The 22,026-nt window shown below is 41.5% G+C and overlaps 1 protein-coding gene across 11 annotated transcripts in view; it reads left to right on the top strand.

Moving 5' to 3' along the window:
- The window catches only part of EHBP1 (EH domain binding protein 1), a 273,433-nt gene that overhangs the window by 179,165 nt on the left and 72,242 nt on the right, over positions 1 to 22,026 (top strand). For all 11 annotated transcript variants that reach the window (XM_083495129.1, XM_083495124.1, XM_083495130.1 and 8 more), the window contains one exon: positions 18,967 to 19,114. In XM_083495129.1, coding sequence (XP_083351255.1) covers positions 18,967 to 19,114 — 148 coding nt within the window. The remainder of the gene's footprint in view (positions 1 to 18,966; positions 19,115 to 22,026) is intronic.

Raw genomic sequence — 22,026 nt, 5'->3', positions numbered from 1 at the left:
TCCAACTCCAAATAAAATCAGCAATAGTATGTTGAAGGCCTCCTCTGCCCCTCCCCCTGTATGTATGTATTATGAATGTATGTATTTACTTACTTTAATAGTAGTAGTACCGAAATTCAATATAAATATCTGGTCAACATCATGGATAGGATCATTTCTCCTCTGAGGGGAAAATGTTAAAGAAAAAAAGGACAGTAGCTTTTAGTGAATTTTAGTGCTTTGTTAGGATCCTATTTTCAGGAATGAGAAAAGTAGACCTCAAGAATAGTTTTTCCTTTTATTATTTTGATGGCTAATGAACTGGAGACACTTCAAATTGGCCTCAGAATGCAGTTTTTCAAGTGCCAAGGGGGGAATCCCCTATGTGCCCTCTTTCTTTTTTAATTGATATTGTTTAGATGATGGGGTGCAGAATGGTATGGCAGATTTTTCTATTTCAGAAGCAATATTAAGGGATTTAGGCTTATTTAGCCTGAAGGTTTTCACACTAATGAGAGCACTTAAGTTACATTTGAGGCATTGATTAGACAGCCCATTTATCAACTTGAGCTTGAGATTTTGTATATTAGGATATATATATTATTCACTTTCTGTTGTCCTCCTTCATCTTAAATTATCTACTGTCTTCCCTAATGTAGTTATAATGTAAAGGGCTGGATGTAAATTGCAGGAGTGCTGTTTTGGTTTCATTTTAGGGATCGGGGGCTTTCCCCTCTTCTTTGTTGCATAAGAGAGAAGATGCCAGAACTATGATGGGATTTCAGATTATTTGAATATATTTTCATTGGGCCTGAATGCCAAACTCTTTGTTTTTCAAAATAATCACTATGTGCAATTTTTTATGAAACCAGGTGCTATAAATACTGATTTTACCTGTAGGTTTCCAAGAATGTGTGGGGATAGAATAATGTCTTAATTATTTCCCAAACTATTCTGAAAAGTAAATTGTTCATTGTAACTTTTTGGCATTTCTAATATATATATAAAAAAGAAACGTAAAATGTTGCCACCAGCCTGCACTATGAGCAGCCTGTAATAACAGTTTAAAAAGCTTTCTGAACTATTTGACAAGATTTCTTAGTGCTGAGGCCATATGCTGTAGCCTTTAAGCTATTTCTTCCTATCAGTTTCATTATCACCTGCCTCTGAGTCTCCAATATCATCAGTAAGCACATGCAGAATCATAATTATGCCATGTACAAGTTCTTTGATAACATGTACAGTTTTCTTCTTAATTCTTTATCAAATGCATTGATCGTGGCATGTGTGCATTGATCCAGGCCCGCCATCTGGCTGTGTGTGATAAGCACAGTGGCATCTTTGCATTTCCACTGTCATTCATTGCGCTACAATTTGGCTGCAGGGGAGTAGTGGCTGGGATTAGCCCTGTTCTGCTACTTACTTGCATTTTAAGTTGACACCTCTACAGCGGCTCAGACCACATTACAAACTGAAACACATACGCACGACTTAGTGATGTGACACTTCTCAATAAGCTTACTCCACTAGCTACTCAACAATCTGTAATTGGATTTGTAGGAATAACAGCAAAAGATTTCCTAAGAATTGCTAGGGACAGAAGGTGAAGTTTTCTCATTATTGGCAAAAGGCTAGGTATAGATCCTAGGCGATTGGTATTTTCCATTAAAAACACACTGCCAGCAGTTTGCAGGGTATTTTTTAAAAAACCCAACAACAACATAAAATAGCAACTGTGAAACCATATAGCTTGTACTTGTTCTTTACATTTTGATCACATGTAAGTAGATGTGCTTTCTTCTCCCCTCAATAAAACTGAGAGAGGAAAAACAACTTTCAAACCTATTCTGAAGTTGTCTTTGTGTTATTTGGATTTAGGAATGAAGGAGAGAGGGTGTGAATAGATAAGCAGGAATATTCCTGGGGAAAGAAAGCTATTTTCTCTAGGAATCTAAAAGGGGACTAAATTCCCTAAATTGCAAAGAAGCTTCCCATACTCAGCATAAAAAGGGATACTCCTCGGTTGCTTATAAATCTCTGGCATAATGGTATAATGCTTGTTTCATTGTGTCCCTTTTCTTTCGCCATCCGTCTATCAATGAATTCAGTTTTACACGCAAAAACAAGCCTTTAAGTAGAACTGCATCTTGTCCACACCTGGACAAAACAAAACTGGAACGCATTTCAGCAAAGAACTTTCGTTGGGCTTTTCCTGTATCATACCTGTGTTAGATTGTACCTATTGATTCTATGTCCAGTGCAATGTCAAGCCCATGGCTAGCTGTAAACATTTAGTAACTGTCATATTGTATGTTACACATATGTGCATGTATGTTTGTATGGAATATAGAGAGAGCCCATGTAATCCATTATTATTTTATTATTTTATATGCTTTGTTTTCATTTTTAACCTACTTTTGTCAGGCTTAGTGGTATCGGTATTCAACAACATAAACAAATAGAAGCTATGAAAGCTGCAAATTGCTTTTCGAAATTATTGTTTTCAGTTCTGTTATTAAAAACAGCATTTCCAGTGTTAATATAAGGTGTGGAATAGCAACAGCTCGATGCGGTAGAAGGAAAGGGTTAAGTGGGTTGAATCCTATTTATCTGAATAGAACTCTGGAGTTGTTTTGCAGAATGCTTTAGCACAAATACCTCTGGTTCACTTTGACATTACAATTTTTGTGGGTTTCTTTACTTTAAATACTTGAACTGCTAGACCTTTACTTTTTTTTCCCTGAGAAAGATGTATTTGTACCAGATTAGAAAAGCTAAACTGTTTCTTTACATTGAATAATCAGCCTGTCATGACAAATCTATCTCCTTCTGCATGAGTAGGTGCCAGTTTGACTAGCTTCTTTTAGGCTCACACTGGGTTTTAAGCTGGATCCATGTGCATGACTGGCAGCGCATTTGTTGGGCCAGATCTGAGGAGCCAGAGAGCGTTCAGCTCCTTTTTGCCCACAAAAGAGCAGCCAGACAACCAGCAAGAGTCCTTGGATGTAGCACAAGGTGATACTTACTTAGTCAGCCGTTCTTTTTTCCTTATAGTTTTTTAAGTAAACCAAGAACTTATCACTTTCAGAATGAAAAGAGGAATTAAATTATCACATGGGTCATCTTTCCCAGAACTTCATTATTCTCTCTGCCAGCGGTATTGTGCCAGATAGAAAGTAAGATTTCCCCAGGTCCCATTTTTCTTAGTTGGGGTGTGTGTACATGTGTCCTGTTGCAGTTTTTCTTTCCTCAAAGCACACTGTTGGGGAGGGTATTTTCCTACTCAAATAGTTGCAGTGTGTCTTGCACAAATACCAAGAAGCTTTTCAGTGTTTATTTCGACCTGCAATTCAGTGGCTTTTCATTATATAAAGGCTGTTAAGCAAAAGTGACACAGAACGTTTCCCAGTGAATTGGAGTTGTCATGAAATAGTGCCACACTCAATAAACCATGATGTGAACATATTTTCAGATTACATAGGTAATGGGGAACTATGTTTTTGCTGATCTGGTTATCAGTTTTGAAGGCAGAAACTCATGAAATGTTTTCATATTTCTTCTTTGTTCTGCTCTTGTTTAGACTTGTCTCTATATATTAAAATCCAAACATTCAACTCTTTTATTTTCATCAAGTATGCCCAGAATTTAGCAACTGAGAATTTGTTCGCTTCATGTATGTATTTTGTGGGTTATTCTAAAACTCAGTCAGTAGAGAGGACAAAACAAACATGTAATCCCAAGAGTGATCAAAGATTTAATCTGACCAGATGGGACAAACTTGAGAAATTTTTTGACTTTCCACTCTGTTTTTAAACAAGAGAGGCTGCTTTCCCTTACGCCCTCCCTCCCCCTTTTCTTTGTTAGAAGCAGGAGAGATCAGGCCATCCCAAGAGAAATGAGCAGGTGTGGCCATTTACAAGCATGTCTGGTTATATTATAAAACAGCATAAGAAAAGTTTGAAATGGTTTGAAAAGATCTTCTAAACAGTTGTAATGTTTCATCCCAAATCCTATTTATGCAAACAAGAGCTGACCAAGCTTACACTAAAAATCCAGCCTGCCCAAACCTTTAAAGATCTTGTAATTTTTTTCTTAATTTTTTCCCCTCTTTGTTCTGTAGCATGTGAATAGGTACCTTTTTGGTAATCCTTGCCTCTGGACAAGAAGGAGAATTCTTTTGCCTTCTAAATGGCTAATAACAAAGCCGTTCTTGCTGTCTAACGATGAAAAGGGTAGCAGTCAAGTTCTTTTTCTTAGCTGGATTATGTAATTGGGGCATGTCATGGACAATTTTGAGAGAGAGCTCTGTTAAATGCTTTCAATGTAATGCAGTGTAATATTTTCATTTTATGTTTAACACAGTAATTTTGATTTAATGAATATTATTTATATTTCTGTACCCTGAAGTTTTTTGGGGGGTTGTGTTAACAAATGTAATGAATGTTGGCAGGGCTTTTTGTGTAACTTTATATAATGCAGTGAAACATACTGATAATTAGTTCAAACTCAGCAAAATATTGTTAAAAAACAGAAAAAAATACTTTTGCTGGAATTGTGGATTTGTTTTTTCTCTAATCCATTAACCACCTGGTCTTCGTTTTTTTCTTTAAAAGTGTTGTGGGCTTAAGTGTTTTATTTTCTTGAAGGGTTTATGAATAGATTAATCATCTCACTAACTGCATTCTCACATTATAATTCACCTTCACCAACCCATAGCATCATTTTTGACCAAAGTAATGTCACTCACTGACATCTGCGGCAAGTACAAAAAGGACCCCCTAATGGCAGCCATTTTTATTTGCTTCTTAAGATCCAAAGGCTGCTGAAAGAACAATTGGATAAAGTTAAGAATTCGAGGGGCCTGATTTTCTTGTTCCTGTGAAATGAAACTTTAGTTCTTTTTCTTCTCATTCCCCTTAAAAGCAGAAGTCTGTTAGGGGGGATGTGGCTGTGTCAAAGCCGTTGGGATGCCACTGCTGATCACTTTAATTACTAGGACTAAGGAGGATAAAATTAAAAGTAGCACCATTGAAGCAGTGGAAGAAAGCTTGCCGAGATGTCGGTGAACTGTGAAATATAGAAATTGCATTCAAACACTTTTTTTCTATAAGAGGGAAACAAGGAATTATATTATTTATTCCTGAAGAGTTTGCCCGTAATGTTGTAGAAGTTTTACTACCTAGGGATTCATGTTGCTGAAATTTAGACTATTACAAAGTGGGGTGGGGGAGACATGCCAGGGTAAATTTTTATGTGCCATCTTTATGTATGAAAGACATGGGCAACACATGAATTATTTACCTATAAGTGATTACTTTTTTAAAATACGGGTGCCATTTCAAACTTCAAATGGAGACAACACAAGCAAATGTAAAGCGGAGGGAAATATCCTAGCACCCTTGATATAACGTATGCAGGTTTTTATCTGTTCTTTGTATGGCAAATTTTTTTTTTTTTGCTCATCATAATGGAGCTTTCTGGAAATTAAATAGATTTTGTGTGAGGAGGCGATCTGTCTTTATAGCCCGATGTTGTGTTGTATGAGGTATTTTTTAGTGGTGTAGCAGAGGGCAGGGGGCTGTGACCCTAGGCGCAGAATATTGGGGGGCACGAGACAAGCCCCCTCTCTGCTCGCCCAGCCCCCACCGCTGATAGGCAGGCGCTCACGCAGCAGGCGGGGACAGGGCACAGAGGGCGCTCTTCACCCTTTGCGCCCTGTCCTCACCCAGCGGCGGGAGGGACGAGGGCTGGGTGAATGCACTCCATCCCCGCTTAGGTGGCGCGCACACACACACACACACACACACACACACACACTGGGCACCTGTGGACAGCGCAATGCCCCTGTGTATCCCCCCATCATATCCTTCTGCTGAAGGTGAACTTAGAAATTACCAGAGAACTGCCACCACTCCACATTTCTTTCTTCTTTCTGATTATGTTCATTGTGCTGTATCATGTAATGTGACATCATCATGAGGCCCCTCCTCTCATCCAGTACAGTTAGGTAATTTTAGACTCCTGACTTAATGCTACTCTTTCCAGATGGCAATGTGTATTACCACACCTACTTCAAAAGGTAGTAAATTCCTTCCCTGACAGCACCATTGACTTTATCATTGCCTACCAGCCACAAGGAGAAGAAATATGCAGTGAAATGGCATCACCTAATATTTATGTTGTGGTTGTTTTGTTATACTACATCAAAGTGTTTGTCAATTGCAAGATCTATGTAATCAGCAGATTGCATATTGTGAATGCTGTCAGGAGTCCAGGTTCCCAGCTTGATAACACAGTAAGCGTAGGTAATTAAAAAGGAGGATTGATTGCAAATAGCTCCGGGAGGCTCTAACGAAGCCGCCAACATTATCATTCAAGATAACCCTTCTGAAGACCCCTTCCGGTTGCTGCAGAATATATTAAACCGTCACCCCTTACATCTCTTGTTTTACTTCCTGTCTAGCAGCCCTCCCATTTGCCGACACTTTGGACTTATTGGGTCAGCCCCAGCCTCTTCCCGTTCTGAAAATCTGTCTTGGTGTCTGTTCACGCCTGTTTGAGCTTCCTGAGAGCTTTGGCTGTGTTCCAGCCCGCTCTCAGTCGCTCCTTTGCCAACCAGCATTCCAATATCCGAGAGAAAGAGATATCAAACACACTATTTCTGTATGATAAGATTGGGACCATTAAGATAGTAGCATCCAACACTGCAGTTTCATTTGCATAACGTGCAGTGGAAATTACTCTTCCTCTCTTGTCACCTGCAATCCCCCACCCCATGTCCTCAGAATGTGTTCCCAGTGGGATGGGAGACCCTCCAAAACAAATGGGGACAGGGCACAGGTGGGAGGGAAGGGAAGGAAGAGACCCTCGTGCTGACCAGTGTTGGATACAGCCCAGAAACTGCTGAACTCTGTTTTAATAATAATAATAATAATAATAATAATAATAATAATAATAATAATAATTTATTATTTATACCCCGCCCATCTGGCTGGGTTTCCCCAGCCACTCTGGGCGGCTTCCAAAAGAATATTAAAATACTATGATACATCAAACATTAAAAGCTTCCCTAAACAGGGCTGCCTTCAGATGTCTTCTAAAAGTCTGGTAGTTGTTGTTCTCTTTGACATGTGGTGGGAGGGCGTTCCACGGGGAGGGCGCCACTACCGAGAAGGCCCTCTGCCCATCGTTTTACTTACGATGTCTTAACCAACGTAATATAAGTCATAATGCGGGGGAGGGGGGGGGAGGGGAAGAAATTCCAGATGCTTGAAATGTGATCTATTCCAGGTCTAAAATGCATTCCCCAGGGACACTTTTTAACAGCAGTTTATCAAAAGCAAGAGACACTATACGGCAGCCTTCCGCAATCTGGTGCCCTTCAGCTTTTTTGAACTATAGTTTCCAATATCGCTGAACAATAGCCATGATGTCTGAGGCTGATGGAGTTGTAGTCCAAAATATCTGGTGGTTACCAAGTTGCAGAAAACTGCTATAATGACTATCTTTATTTGATCTGTCCTCATACATAATTTTGAGGGGGTGGTTGTTAGAAGGCCAAGGGGGTAACTATGTTTTTAAAATGGTGTAGTTCAGGTACATTAATGGGAAGAGGTACTTGAATACCTAAGATTCATGCGATGTTCAGATATCTCTTTTGAACAGGCCCTGCATAAGGTCAAACAGATTCCTCACTGGCCTTGCAGACAACTTCATTGTCCAGAAAGTGGGAGAAGCAACAAGAGGAACAGCCATTTTAGATCTGGTCCTAACCAATGTTGATGACCTGGTTAGTGGGGTAGATGTGGAAGGATCATTAGGCGCGAGTGATCATGCTCTTCTGAAGTTTACTATACAGCGGAAAGTAGCAGCCAAGCATACTAGGACTCAATTTCTTGACTTTAAGAAAGCCGACTTCATAAAACTTAGGGAAGTGCTGGGTGAGATCCCATGGACAGCAATACTAAAAGGAAAGGGAGTTCATGATGGCTGGGAGTTTGTTAAGAGGGAGATAGTAAAAGCACAACGTCAGGCAATACCAATGAGAAGAAAACATGGAAGATGCCTAAAGAAACCAGGGTGGCTATCTAAAGCACTTTTAACTGAATTAAGATTAAAAAAGGATGTGTACAAAAAATGGAAAAGGGGGGAAACCACCAAAGAGGAATTCAAACAAATAGCCAGCACGTGTAGACACAAAGTCAGAAAAGCTAAAGCACAGAATGAACTCAGGCTTGCTAGAGAGGTTAAAAGCAACAAAAAAGGCTTTTATGGGTATGTTCGTAGCAAAAGGAAGAACAAAGAAACAGTGGGGTCACTCAGAGGAGAAGATGGTGAAATGCAAACAGGGGACACAGAAAGGGCTGAACTCCTCAATGCCTTCTTTGCCTCAGTCTTCTCCGATAAAGAAAACAATGCCCGACCTGAAGAATTTGGAGCAAATGATTCAGCAAAGGAAACACAGCCCAGAATAACTAAGGAGATAGTACAAGAATATTTGGCTAGATTAGATGTATTCAAGTCTCCAGGGCCAGATGAACTGCATCCAAGAGTATTAAAAGAACTGGCAGATGTGATCTCAGAACCACTGGCAGTCATCTTTGAGAATTCCTGGAGAACAGGCGAAGTCCCGGCAGACTGGAGGAGGGCAAATGTTGTCCCTATTTTCAAAAAGGGGAAAAGAGAGGACCCAAATAATTACCGCCCAGTCAGTCTGACATCAATAGCAGGGAAGATTCTGGAACAGATCATTAAGCAAACAGTCTGTGAGCACCTAGAAAGGAATGCTGTGATCACCAATAGTCAGCATGGATTTCTGAAAAATAAGTCATGTCAGACTAACCTGATCTCGTTTTTTGACAGAATTACAAGCCTGGTAGATGAAGGGAACGCAGTGGATGTAGCCTACCTTGATTTCAGCAAGGCATTTGACAAGGTGCCCCATGATATTCTTGTAAAGAAGCTGGTAAAATGCGGTCTTGACTATGCTACCACTCAGTGGATTTGTAACTGGCTGACTGACCGAACCCAAAGGGTGCTCATCAATGGTTCCTCTTCATCCTGGAGAAGAGTGACTAGTGGGGTGCCACAGGGTTCTGTCTTGGGCCCGGTCTTATTCAACATCTTTATCAACGACTTGGATGATGGACTCAAGGGCATCCTGATCAAATTTGCAGATGACACCAAACTGGGAGGGGTGGCTAACACCCCAGAGGACAGGATCACACTTCAAAACGACCTTGACAGATTAGAGAACTGGGCAAAAACAAACAAGATGAATTTTAACAGGGAGAAATGTAAAGTATTGCACTTGGGCAAAAAAAATGAGAGGCACAAATACAAGATGGGTGACACCTGGCTTGAGAGCAGTACATGTGAAAAGGATCTAGGAGTCTTGGTTGACCACAAACTTGACATGAGCCAACAGTGTGACGCGGCAGCTAAAAAAGCCAATGCAATTCTGGGCTGCATCAATAGGAGTATAGCATCTAGATCAAGGGAAGTAATAGTGCCACTGTATTCTGCTCTGGTCAGACCACACCTGGAGTACTGTGTCCAGTTCTGGGCACCACAATTCAAGAAGGACACTGACAAACTGGAACGTGTCCAGAGGAGGGCAACCAAAATGGTCAAAGGCCTGGAAACGATGCCTTATGAGGAACGGCTAAGGGAGCTGGGCATGTTTAGCCTGGAGAAGAGGAGGTTAAGGGGTGATATGATAGCCATGTTCAAATATATAAAAGGATGTCACATAGAGGAGGGAGAAAGGTTGTTTTCTGCTGCTCCAGAGAAGCGGACACGGAGCAATGGATGCAAACTACAAGAAAGAAGATTCCACCTAAACATTAGGAAGAACTTCCTGACAGTAAGAGCTGTTCGACAGTGGAATTTGCTGCCAAGGAATGTGGTGGAGTCTCCTACTTTGGAGGTCTTTAAGCAGAGGCTTGACAACCATATGTCAGGAGTGCTCTGATGGTGTTTCCTGCTTGGCAGGGGGTTGGACTCGATGGCCCTTGTGGTCTCTTCCAACTCTATGATTCTATGATTCTATGATTCTGCAGACAGCAGAGTAATCAAGTCAATTCATGAACAACAACTGACAAGAGTGGAAAACTTCAGCAAGAAGAAACTTTCAGTAATATTTAAAGTAACATTAAGACTTCCCCCTACAACTTAGTATAGAAATGTTGGGATTCTGTAAGACATTGGCAGTAGCCAATCTGCTGCAAGTTACTGGTTCTTCCTCCAATCTGAACCAACAATTTAGGAAGATAGGTGATTTTCCTTCTGTTTCAACTTCTCTATCATACTGGGCCATTAAGTGCTCCTGGTCAGTTGTTAAATAAATTTTATACTAACTCATTTAGACCAATGTGAACATTCATAGCAAGTCTATCCTTTTGTTGTTGCATTTATTTATTCTGAGTTTTTTATTCCCAGTTTGGTTGTTTGATGTTGTAGATCCATACATGCCAATGGTCCAGGTAGGGATGTGACCTTTACTTTATAACATAAATATACGGAGTTGCAGTAAAACAGATTGAGGTATCAGTTGGTTGGCCATAAATGGAACTGAATTTGTAGTAGTTTGAATGTAGTGAGTAGATTAAATGTATATTTTTGATGGGATTGTTGCTGGATGTGCCTTTTCGAGTGTGAAAGCAAACAAATCAAATATGCAATTCTGCAACAGAGCTCCAAGGCCTGGGCAAAATTGTCTTTATAGTGTTAGGACATTAGTAGAAAAGTAAATCAAGGCAATCTGATAGGGAAACAGTATTCTGTCAATCAGGCTCAAGATATTGTGCTGTGTCCATATACTTTGTTTACTGTAGGGTTTTATGAGTTGTAACCTGCCCATGCAAGCTGTTAATGAGGCTAAATCTTGCTGCTTGAGGATTGAATTACAGCACACCTCTGGGCTAATGGTTATAAACAGAAAGTCCCATTAGGGCTGCATTCTGATTCATTCATTTGCATTTTTCCTATTGTACCAAGAACAATGATGAGTAAATAGCTACAAACAAACAATTTACATGGAAATGGGTAAAATGTCCCTAATTAGTATTTTGTGTTTGTTTTATTGCTGATTGCTTAAGCTAAAAACTGGTATGTTGCAGGACACTTAATGAGCAATGCCAGGTGTGGATTATTCCATGTCTTACCATTCTTTGTAAGAAAAATAAATTGCTAGTACTGTTTTTGCAGACTGCAACAACTTACTTGAAGGGCATCTACAAATACCTTAGGAGACATATCAGTCAGTTTTGGTCCATGATTTATCCTTTTTTCGTCACTGAATAATAGCCATTCAACACATTAATGATTGGCATTTTTTATTACTTGGTTTGTTCAGTTGTGACTGTGCATTTTTCACTTAAAAACAGGTGTTTCTGTTACAGTTCACATGCTGCTGCTGCTTTTCTTTCTTTGTCTGCTTCTGTCATGTTTTCTGTTGCTTCATTGCAGTGACAAGATTTGCTGATTTGCTGTCCACGTTTTTTTTGGGGGGGGGCTTTGTTTTGGTGACATTGCACTAAAACAAGAATACACTATCCCCAAATGCATATAATGGGTTCATAAGGTAATCATAAGCTTGATATTTTGGCTATTTAGGGTGAACAAAGATTGTAACAAAGTTAAGGTGTGCTCACAAAAATTCAGCCCTTTGAAATAATAGCCCAGGCACAGACTTTCTGTGCAACAGTGTTTGTCTAAAACCAAAACTTAAGGACACTTATTTCTCTGCCAGCCATTGTACTTGGATCTGGACTTTCTAAGCAAAACTTGATTGTATCTTTCCCAGCAGTGCTAATCCAATGGCCTCACATAATATTTTGTAGCTGTCTGGAGTGCAGAGCATGCAAAGTAATATAAGGACAGGTTTGTGGGTACGTGTATGATTCTGCACATGGTACTTGAGCATTGATTCCTGAGAATATTAATTTTGGAAGAGTTATAAACAAGTCAGTAGTGCATCATGCTAGGAATATGTGTGGATAGATAAAACACCCCCTTTTTTCAGCAGACAGCTCACTTTTAGAACAAGCAAAGGGCAGGGCTAATTATAGGTAATGATAGATACTCAGATTCATTGATTGATAATATGAACTGAAATTAGAATTTAAACGTTAAATATGATTAGAAGGGACCAGTTGGTTAAAGGTATACAAGTCAGAGCTAGACAGTATAAATTGAGAGCTTTTGCAGACGATTTAGTATTGACATTACAGGAGCCAGAATATAGTACTAAAAGAGTTTTGGAACTGATTCAAGAATTTGGTCAAGTTGCAGGATTTAAACTGAATAAGTTAAAAACAAAGGTTTTAGAGAAAAATTTAACAGCGATTGAAAGAGAAAGGTTTCAAAATGAGACAGGTTTAACAGTGGTTAAGAAAGTGAAATACCTTGGGATTAATATGACAGCTAAAAATGGGAACTTATTTAAAGACAATTATGAAAAATGTTGGATTGAAGTGAAAAAAGACTTAGAAATTTGGTCAAATTTGAAGCTTTCATTGCTAGGCCGTATTGCTGCGATAAAAATGAATGTATTGCCTAGAATGTTATTTTTGTTTCAAACATTGCAAATTTTGGACAAAATGGACTGTTTCAAGAAGTGGCAGAGAGATATCTCTAGATTTGTCTGGCAGGGCAAGAAGCCTAGAAGAAAATTTAAAATATTAACGGATGCAAAGGAAAGAGGCGGATTTGCCCTGCCAGACCTTAAACTTTACTATGAATCAACAGCTTTTTGCTGGTTGAAAGAATGGCTACTTCTGGAAAACGCAGACATCTTGGATTTAGAAGGTTTTAATAATGTATTTGGATGGCATGCATACTTGTGGTATGATAAGCTCAAAGCACATAAAGCATTTTAAAAACATATTGTCAGGAAAGCATTGTTTAGTGTTTGGATAAGATATAAGGACCTACTGGAAAACAAAACCCCAAGGTGGCTGTCACCGATGGAAGCGAAAGCTCAGAAAAAGCTCAATATGGAGGTCAAATGGCTGTGGATAGAAATTAAGTGGTTTCTAGCTGTAATTTTATAAGGGAATATGAAAAATGGATTACTAATAGGTAAAAATTTAATGTTACAATATTTTAAGATTAAAGACTAGGATAAAGAAAGAGGGGAAGGATTTGCTGAACTAACAAACTGAATTGGAATACAAAAAAGGGAGGGGAAGGATTTGCTGAACTAACAAACTGAATTGGAATACAAAAAAGGGAGGCATGAGGAGGTCCGGGAAACAAGCAAATGAAAGATAAACAATGGAAAGATTGAATTGTTTTTAACTACTTTTATTTTGTTTTTTGGTTTTTTGTTTTGTAATATTTTGAAAATCTTAATAAATATCTTTTTTTTAAAAAATGAAATTAGAATTTAAACGTTCCAGTGTGGTGCTGGTGATTGTAACTCTTGGAAATTATTGTCAGGAAGAGCTTTTGCTAGACTACATTGTTAATGATATGGGGTTTTATCCAGACCTTGAGCTAACAGGACTCTGTTTGCTCAGAGTCTGGATAGGACCCTTTGTTTCTAGTAAATTGGGCTTAGAGCCAAATTATTGCTTGTGCTACTTCATCTATTTGTAAGGTGTGTCAGTCTTACAGTCATTTAAGCATTTTAAGTCTGCTTGATGGATTCTTGAAAAATAATGATGGAGCTACATTTTTGGCTTCTTGCTATACATGTAACAGGTTGGAGTGAATTTGTTCTAAAAAACAGTTGCATCCTCATTTCAGAAGGCTAAATGTAAAACACTTAATGCAATAATCCTTTATTCAGCTTACAGTAGGACAAGAGATACACAGCTGTTTGATCAGTGGAACAACCACTGTATCCAGTACATCAGGGGTTGGCAAACTAAGGCCCGGGGACCGGAGGTGGCCCATTGGGCTTGTAAATCCGGCCTGCGGACCCTGCCACTCACTCGGTCAGGCCCTGCTCTAAAGCGGCATGGTGCAGAGAGCTTGCCACACGGGGGCTGACTTCTGTGATGCTGGTACAGATTCTGATTGGCTGCAGGAAGCTCCTGCAGCCAATCCAAAACTGCAGACGCCTCTGGGCGAAGCCCCTTCCTTCCCGCTGAGGCGGCCGCGTATGGCCAAGAGCCAAGCGGGAGGAAGCAGCAGGGAGGCTGCCTCCACCGCTGCCCAGGCCAGTGGCATGGGCTCTGCGCCCCACAGACCCCTGGTCAAGGCAGACGACGCTGACGCTGCCAAAGGCGAGGCAGTGGCTGCAACATGAATGGCGGCACGGGGGGTCCTTTCAGGAGAGGGGAGGTCCGGCAACCCACAAGGTCTGAGGGAAAGTGGACCAGCCCCCTCCTGAAAAAGTTTGCTGACCCCTACAGTACATCCTCATGCTTGGAAGAAAGGAAAAACACTACCAGGAAATACAAAAACAGTAATTGTGTCCATAGCATTCTTAGAAATACTGCCACAATCCAGCAGCCAGAGCAAGTGCCACACGCTGCCTACACATGGAGAAAGTCAATTAACTTAGGGTTGCCCTATGTCCAGTTTTTCCTGGACATGTACTTTTTTTCAGGGTAAAAATTTGTGTCCAGGCAGATTTTTAAAATTTTTGCGAAATGCCTGGATTTTTTAAATGCTCTTATGACATCCCAGTAAATGAACAGAAGATGTGGGGAGTGGAGGCAAAATGGTTAGAGCAGCTGTGCTTAGTTTTGAAGGCGCACGGCCTAAACTTAAAATCAGATTTTTTTAAAAAAATGTTCTTTTAAAAGTTGAAAGCAGTTCTGAGAGAGAGGTGCATGCCGGGGGGGAAGGCATTGTGCTGCAGCGGCCTTGGCTCAGAGCATGCCAGGAGCACCACGGAAGATCGGAGCTGGAAGTTTGAGGCCTAGCAGAGGATGTGGGAATATGCCTCCATTCACTTTTTCATGCTGAGCATAAGAAGTTGTGGCGGAGGCAAAAGTAAGGGAGCAGCAGGGTCTGAAACCCACACTGCAAATACAGTGGTTAGAGTCCTCTAACAATTTAGCTACCACATAAGGCATCATAGGTCATTCCCCACTCACCCACCTTCCCAGCCAGCTCCAAGGCTGAGGCTTAGATGCTGGGAGTACAGGGGCTGGAGGAGGAGCCTGAGCCTAGGTCAGGCATGTCCAAAATCCGTTTTGGGGGACCAATCCGGCCCACTGGTCGATTTAATCTGGCCCCCACAGGCAGTTCCTCCCCTCATCAAATCTGGCCCTCTTTGAAAAAAGTTTGGACACCCCTGGCCTAGGTGTTCTATATTGCATCCTGAAGGTCCTTGGTTCAGATCCAGCAAACCCATGCTACGAAAAGGAGGAGAGGTCCCCAATACCCAAGCATACCTGAGCCAGTCAGGAGAAGTGTTGGAATCACATGTGGCAATGTCAAAACCTTTATTGAGCAGCATCTGAGATGAAGGGTATCCTGAATGGGAAAGACAAATGTGTGGGCAATTCTAGAATGAAGTATGTACAGTGGCTTGGCAGGCAGCAGGGTAGCAGATCCAGCAACCAGGGGAATCCTATGCTCTGTCAGGGCAACATGGGCAAAGCAGTCAGCAATTTAAACAAAAAGTAAAAAAAACCAGCTGCCTATTGAAAACTTTCCTACATATAGAAACCTAATCTGTCAGGGGGAAAGCTGAACTGGAACAGTTTCCACTAATACAGTTTTCTGTAACCCAGTGGTGGAAAACGTCTAGACCAGTGTTTCCCAACCTTTTTTGGGCAAAGGCACACTTGTTTGATGAAAAAAATCTCGAGGCACACCACCATTACAGCCCCGTGATGTCAGCGCGCAGCGTCACGCCGGGAGGGACGCACGAAAGTGTAACTTTCAATTTTTTTCCCTCCCCCTTGCCGGGGAACCTCCAAGCTTTGGGGGTGGGGGGGGAGGAGGCAGCAAAGCGAGGGACTGAGGGACCCTAACCCTAACCCTAACCCTCACCGATCACCCGGGAAAGCATGCGAACGAGGAGCCCCCGTGTCCTGCTCCCGGCAGCGGGCGGCACAAAGCGAGGAGGCCTGGACAAGGCAGCACGCTCCCCGCTCTCGCTGCATCGGGGCTTTTCTCCTCCAGGCCGCTTTCGAAGTCCCCTTCTCCGCTCCCAAGAGCCGGAGCCGCTGCTTCCAGGCCCTGTCCGAGCCCCGACTTGTGGCCTCACTTCGAGGAGCGCCTGTTGCTGGGGATGGGGCTGCATCCCCCTCAGCCGCCGCCTCGCTTCCTTCCAGGAGACCCGACGGCTCCCCCTCTCCCGCTCGCCCTCCTGCGCCCGCAGCAGACCGAGACCTCCCCGCCCCCGCCCGGCTCGGCCCTACCTGGGCGCCTCCAAGCCCGGCCGGCTCCGCGTCGCGCTCCACGCCAGGCAGCTGCAGCAGGGGCTGCGCGGGGGCGCGTGGCGGCCCGGCTGAGCGCGCCCCAGAGCCGCCGCACCGTCGCTCGCGAGTCCCTCCGAGAGCCCTCGGGACTGACTCCGGAGTCGCGAGGCGGCGCGTCGCCCAGGGAAGGGGCGGCTTCCCACAAGTCCTCCGGGAAGCAAACGCCCTCGCCCGCCTCCCTCCAGGCAACATCTCGCGGCACACCAGGCAACATCTCACGGCACACTAGTGTGCCGCGGAACACCGGTTGGGAAACACTGGCTAGACCATGAGCCAATCTGGTTGGCCATGCATGTTCCAGCAAGCCCTGCTAACCTTCCAGTCATTGTACATCATTTACATGACACCACATCTTTAGGCAACTTTCTTGCCTGATTACACCTAAGCAAGTGCCTTCAATGCTGATCAGAACTACTGGGCTGCAATTGGGACTTTTCTGAGAACCCCCATTGCACTGCTATGTAAGCACTGCCCACAAGATCTGGCAGTGGACAGATCCTGGCCAGGCTAGTGGAAAAGGAACAGCAGAAACTGCTGTGCTCCTTTTGCTAATCTTACTAACATTCCAATTGTTTGCCTATCTACTCTACTTCTCACTGCGTTCAATGGAATTTACTTCCAGGTAAGCATGTATTCTATAATGTTCTATAAAGACCCACTCTGTGAAGCGGAGTATATCATAGAATCCAGAGGCACCACCTTGGGCCGAAGGTGCATGCTTGATGTTGTATGCTTCATGTGCATTGTCAGGAGGAGGCGCATTGTTGGAAGGAGGCCTTGCCTGGCGCCATGCAGCTTCAATGGTCATGGCTGCTCCTCTCTTGCACTCAGGAGGAGCCTGCCTTTGGTGCTGTGCCGTACTCAGCTTCGCAGTTTGGCCTTCTCGATCCCCTCAATATTTGGGTGTTGAGCCCACTGCTAAGGAATATTGGGGATGCTGATGACACCTCCACCACCTAGAGTCGGCGCACCTGATAGAATCATAGGATTGTAGAGTTGGAAGGGCAGCATCTAGTCCAGTCCCCTGCAGTGCAGGAAATCTCAGCTAAAGCATCCATGATAGATGGCCATCCAGCCTCTGCTTAAAAACATCCAAGGAAGGAGAGTCCACAATCTCCCAAGGGAGTCCATGCCACTGTCAAACAGCTCTTAACTGTCAGAAAGTTCTTCCTGATGTTTTGTTGAAATCTCCTTTCTGGTAACTTGAATCCATTGGTTCAAGTCCCACCCTCCAGAGTGAGAAAAAACAAGCTTGCTCCATCTTCCAGATGTGCGCGCGCATGTGTGTGTCCAGAAAAGAGAAAGCAGAAGGGGTGAGTTTTTGTGCTTGTGGGACACGAGGATCATTCTTGGACTTCTGCTGTTGTTGGGCCTGGGACTAGGAGGATCGTGTTTGGAAGGCTGTGTGTGCTCAGTTTTTGAATGTATTTTAGTTTTATTTGGCTTTATTCCATTTGAGTGAATTGTGTTTCTTTATCTTTCTTTATTTGTTCTTTTTTACTTCTTGCCTTATCCTGCTTTGTTTTGCCCTGCCCAACACTGGAATGCAGTCCTTGGAAGGTTAATCACATTTGAATCTGGCACTCCAGCTAAAAGAGATTCCCTATACCTGCCACAATTCTGTTCAGGTGTTGGAAAAGGGTACTGAAAAGGGGCTTACATAACACATACCTTTACCTGGAGTGTGTTTAATTCTCTCTGACACTTGGCCAGGATGATATAGTCCACCAGGCTCACTCTAGAATGAAAGAATTTACACTGTGTGGTAATTTGATTATTTCCTTGAGCAATGTATATCTTTCAAGTTAATTGTGTGTTAATGTTTTTATCCCATCCTTCCTCCATATGCAATGTTCATCACTTGGGGTTTCCATTCAAGTATTAACCAAGTCCTGATTTGCTTAACTTCAGAGAAGAAACCTTCAGAATATTCCTCTGTTACAGGCAGATATTTTACATGTACTTATTCTGTCAAACAGGAATTTCAAAACAAATGTATTTTTCCATAACAAGCTTTAAAATGTTTTTGTTCCTCCAAAGTGGGAAGATCTTAGTATCCATAGCTGTCCTTATTTTAAATACTGATTCAGTAGGGATTGTTAGAAAATAAAATGTCAGCTTAGTGTATTTCCATTTTGCACCAGTATCAATATTAAGTAAGAGTGAACCTACTAATATAAATGGAGCTTCTTTCTGATACCGGGGCTGAACTGTAATTCTTTCCATTCATTATTTGACTGTGTACATCTCCTTTTAAAGATGTATTAGCACTTTGAAATCAGTAAGACTTGAACATACTGTGGGGTTGCAGGGTGGCCATAAGTTTTGGGGACCTATCAGCCTCAGATTACATTTTTATAAACCAGTTAATTTTTTAAAGATCTAATACAATAATTGGAGAAATTATTAGGGTTAAAAAAACCTGATTCCAGGATGGCTCTAAAAAGTGTTTTGTTGACACCCAACTGATATGGAGCTTCCTATTTATAACATGGGCCAAGCACCATGCTGTAAACCAGTTACTATCATGATGATCAGATTGAGAATGAAATTGCATTTCTGTCAATTACTGAGTTGGCAACTGTTCAATATATCTTAGCAGCAAGATGAAGAGCGGCGTCGGCAGCTGAGAGAGAGAGCTCGTCAGCTAATAGCAGAAGCTCGATCTGGAGTGAAGATGTCAGAACTTCCTAGCTACAGTGAAATGGCTGCAGAAAAGTTGAAAGAAAGGTCAAAGGCATCTGGAGGTGAGTTAAGAAACCTTGTATCTCATTCCTATGGCAACGCAGAAACCTGAGGAAGACCTTCTTGAAATTTGCTTTTATTCAGACTTCAAATGAGCTTACTGGTAATTTTTGTTCACCAAATACACGTATCTATAGATATATGCCATATCTCTTAATTTCACACAGTCAGAAGAATAGCGCTTCTCCTCACAACGTGAATAAAATTATTGAGCTAGATGTAGCCAAAACTATTGTATTTGAGATCAGGGATGTAGCAGAACAACTGATTCAGATAGCAGGCGTCAGGTGTGTCCAATTAAAACAAAGCAAGGCTTTGTTAGGGAAATACCCCTTGGGGTGAGTTTACACAACTTGATGTGTAGTGGGACAATTCACTTCAGAACACATGTGTACAAAAGGCTCTTGTTTAACTAAATGAAGCTAGTTCCACTAGGAGAAGAAGAATGTCCCAAGTTTAGGCACAAAGACTTTCTTTGTCTTGGATACAATGATCACCGGGCCTGGTTTTGATTTATTGATAATTGTTTTATGATGGTTACCCATCCTGAAAGTCACGTGTTAAGATGGAAAAGGGGAATATACATATAATTAATTAATTTGAGAACACCGTTCTTTAATGTTTCTTTGAAACATTGTGGCATCATATCATTAGAGTAAATGATCTGCAACACCTTTGCAAGTATAAAGTTCTATGATTCTTTTTGTATCTTTTTAGGGCTATACCAAAACATAGGTGCAGCAGCTAATCCTATTTGCTTCCATGCAGCCTTTAATAGCTTGTTCAACAAATCCTTATTAAATGTTTTGGACAAGACCTACACTTGGCATAATGTTAGCATTTTGCACAAATTTGACAGTCCAAATTCAGCAGCAATATGCACAGGGATTTAAGTTACTTGAGGATGAACAAGTCAAGCAGTAGTTGTAGATGCCACATGTATGTAATTTCACATCTCTTTTTGCATTTTTCATCTCAATTTAGTATGTTAATTTTATTATTGTCTTTGCTGATTTCATCCCCATCCCCCCCCCGCTACTTCTTTCTTCACATTTAAAAAAATAAAATTTAATAGTACATAGGTTGCAGGCTTTTTTATCTTTAATTTTGGCCACCGGTTAAATTGTCGAGGGAAATTGAATATTTTTCTATTATTTCCCCCCTCTAGACTTGTCCTTGTCTTTACTGAATTTGTAAGCACTCTCAGAGATAATCTTTTATTTGGCACAAGCACAAAAAGTCTTATAGCTTCCTTCTCTTCTTTTGTCTTGATTTTGAATGAGGCACTTTAAAAAGGGGGGTGAAGCTCATTTGGCATTTCTGGTAAGATTTAACTCCCCTCAAAACATATTTAGCTGATCATGACTTATGAGCTATTTCAAACACTGTGGCTTGTCTTCATTGTAGTGCTAAGGGAGTCGTTTCACCAGGGCAACATGGGGGGGGGGATAGACACCTAAAATATTTTAAGTGTGCATTTAGAACATATGTTTGTAGATCTTCTTGCCTGATCATTTACTTGCCATGTGTGTCCATCAGCTGTCAGATTTCCCCCCTGCTCATATCAGTGCCACACAACTATTTTTATATCCTGCTGTTGCTCTGTGGCAGTAGAAGGCCAGTGTATGGCTGCTAATGGATATTGTTGCCTTCCGCCTCAGTCTCTAAGTGGTGTGAGATTCCAGGGGTTCCAGGTGCTTACCCAGGGTTCATGTTTCCTTTGGAATGAGGCACAGTGGAAGACTGTGGTGTCTTTATGATATATGGTTTATTTACACATATATACAACTTAGCATGGAGGAGTTCACAGCATTAACACCCCAAGAGGGCCTTGCTTCCGCCATAGCCTCAGCACAACATTTACCTTGGTAAGTCTACATTTGGTGAAGAAGCACATAAACTGCTTTCGGAAAACCAAATAATTTTAATTTTACCTTCTGAAGATGTCAGGTAATGCTGAATAATAATAAAAATTAAAAACTATTAATATGTAATACAACTACAAGTCTTGGCAATCATTTTAAACCATTTCAATGCAACTGTACACACATTTAACTAAATTATATTAATCTAACCAAAATATCTTTTGAATTCCCAAATAGCACCCCTCATTTTTGGAATATAAAAATTCAACACAAGTCTGCTATTTTTTTGAATAATATATTAAAGATAAGGGCACATATTTATACCCTTTCCTCTGTACTCATTCTGAGTGTTCAATACAATACACCCCATTACATCTGTGTAGAACTTGCTTATTTGTCTGTTAGTTTCAGTGTTGACATTGACAACATTGATCTTCCCAGCTTTCATTCTCCCCACAGATAATCAAGCATAGCACCAGTTTATCTCATTTTACTCATTGTGTTGTTTCCATGACTGACTCAGTGCCTAGTGCTGCAGCTCAGCACAGGGTTCTGCTTCAAAGTTGTGACCACCTACTGCTATGGCCTATTATCATAGAGGAGGAGGATGACCAAGATGTTAAAGGGTCTGGAAACCAAACTTTATGAGGAACAGTTGAGGGTGTTGGGTATGTTTTGTTTGGAAAAGAGGAGACTGGGTGGTGATACAGTAGCCATCTTCAAATATCTAAAGGGCCGTCACATGGGAAATGGAGTAAGCTTGTTTTCTCGTGTTCCAGAGGCTAGGACCCAATCTAATGGATTTAGATTATAAGAAAGGAGATTCTGACTAAACATTAGGAATAACTTTCTGACAATAAGAGCTGCTAGGCAATGGAACAGACTCCGTCAGGAGGTTGTGGACTCTCTTCCATTGATGATTTTTAAGCAGAGTTTGGATGGCCATCAGTCAGGGATGCTTTAGTTATGATTCCTGCATCACAGAGGTTTGGACTAGATGACCCTTTGGAGACCTTCCAACGCTACAATTCCACCTGGCATGCTCAGAA

The sequence above is a fragment of the Podarcis liolepis genome, assembly GCF_965112155.1.
Source record: "Podarcis liolepis genome assembly, chromosome: 3".
In the NCBI taxonomy this organism is placed as follows: domain Eukaryota; kingdom Metazoa; phylum Chordata; class Lepidosauria; order Squamata; family Lacertidae; genus Podarcis; species Podarcis liolepis.
This window is presented reverse-complemented; position numbering and strand designations above follow the sequence as displayed.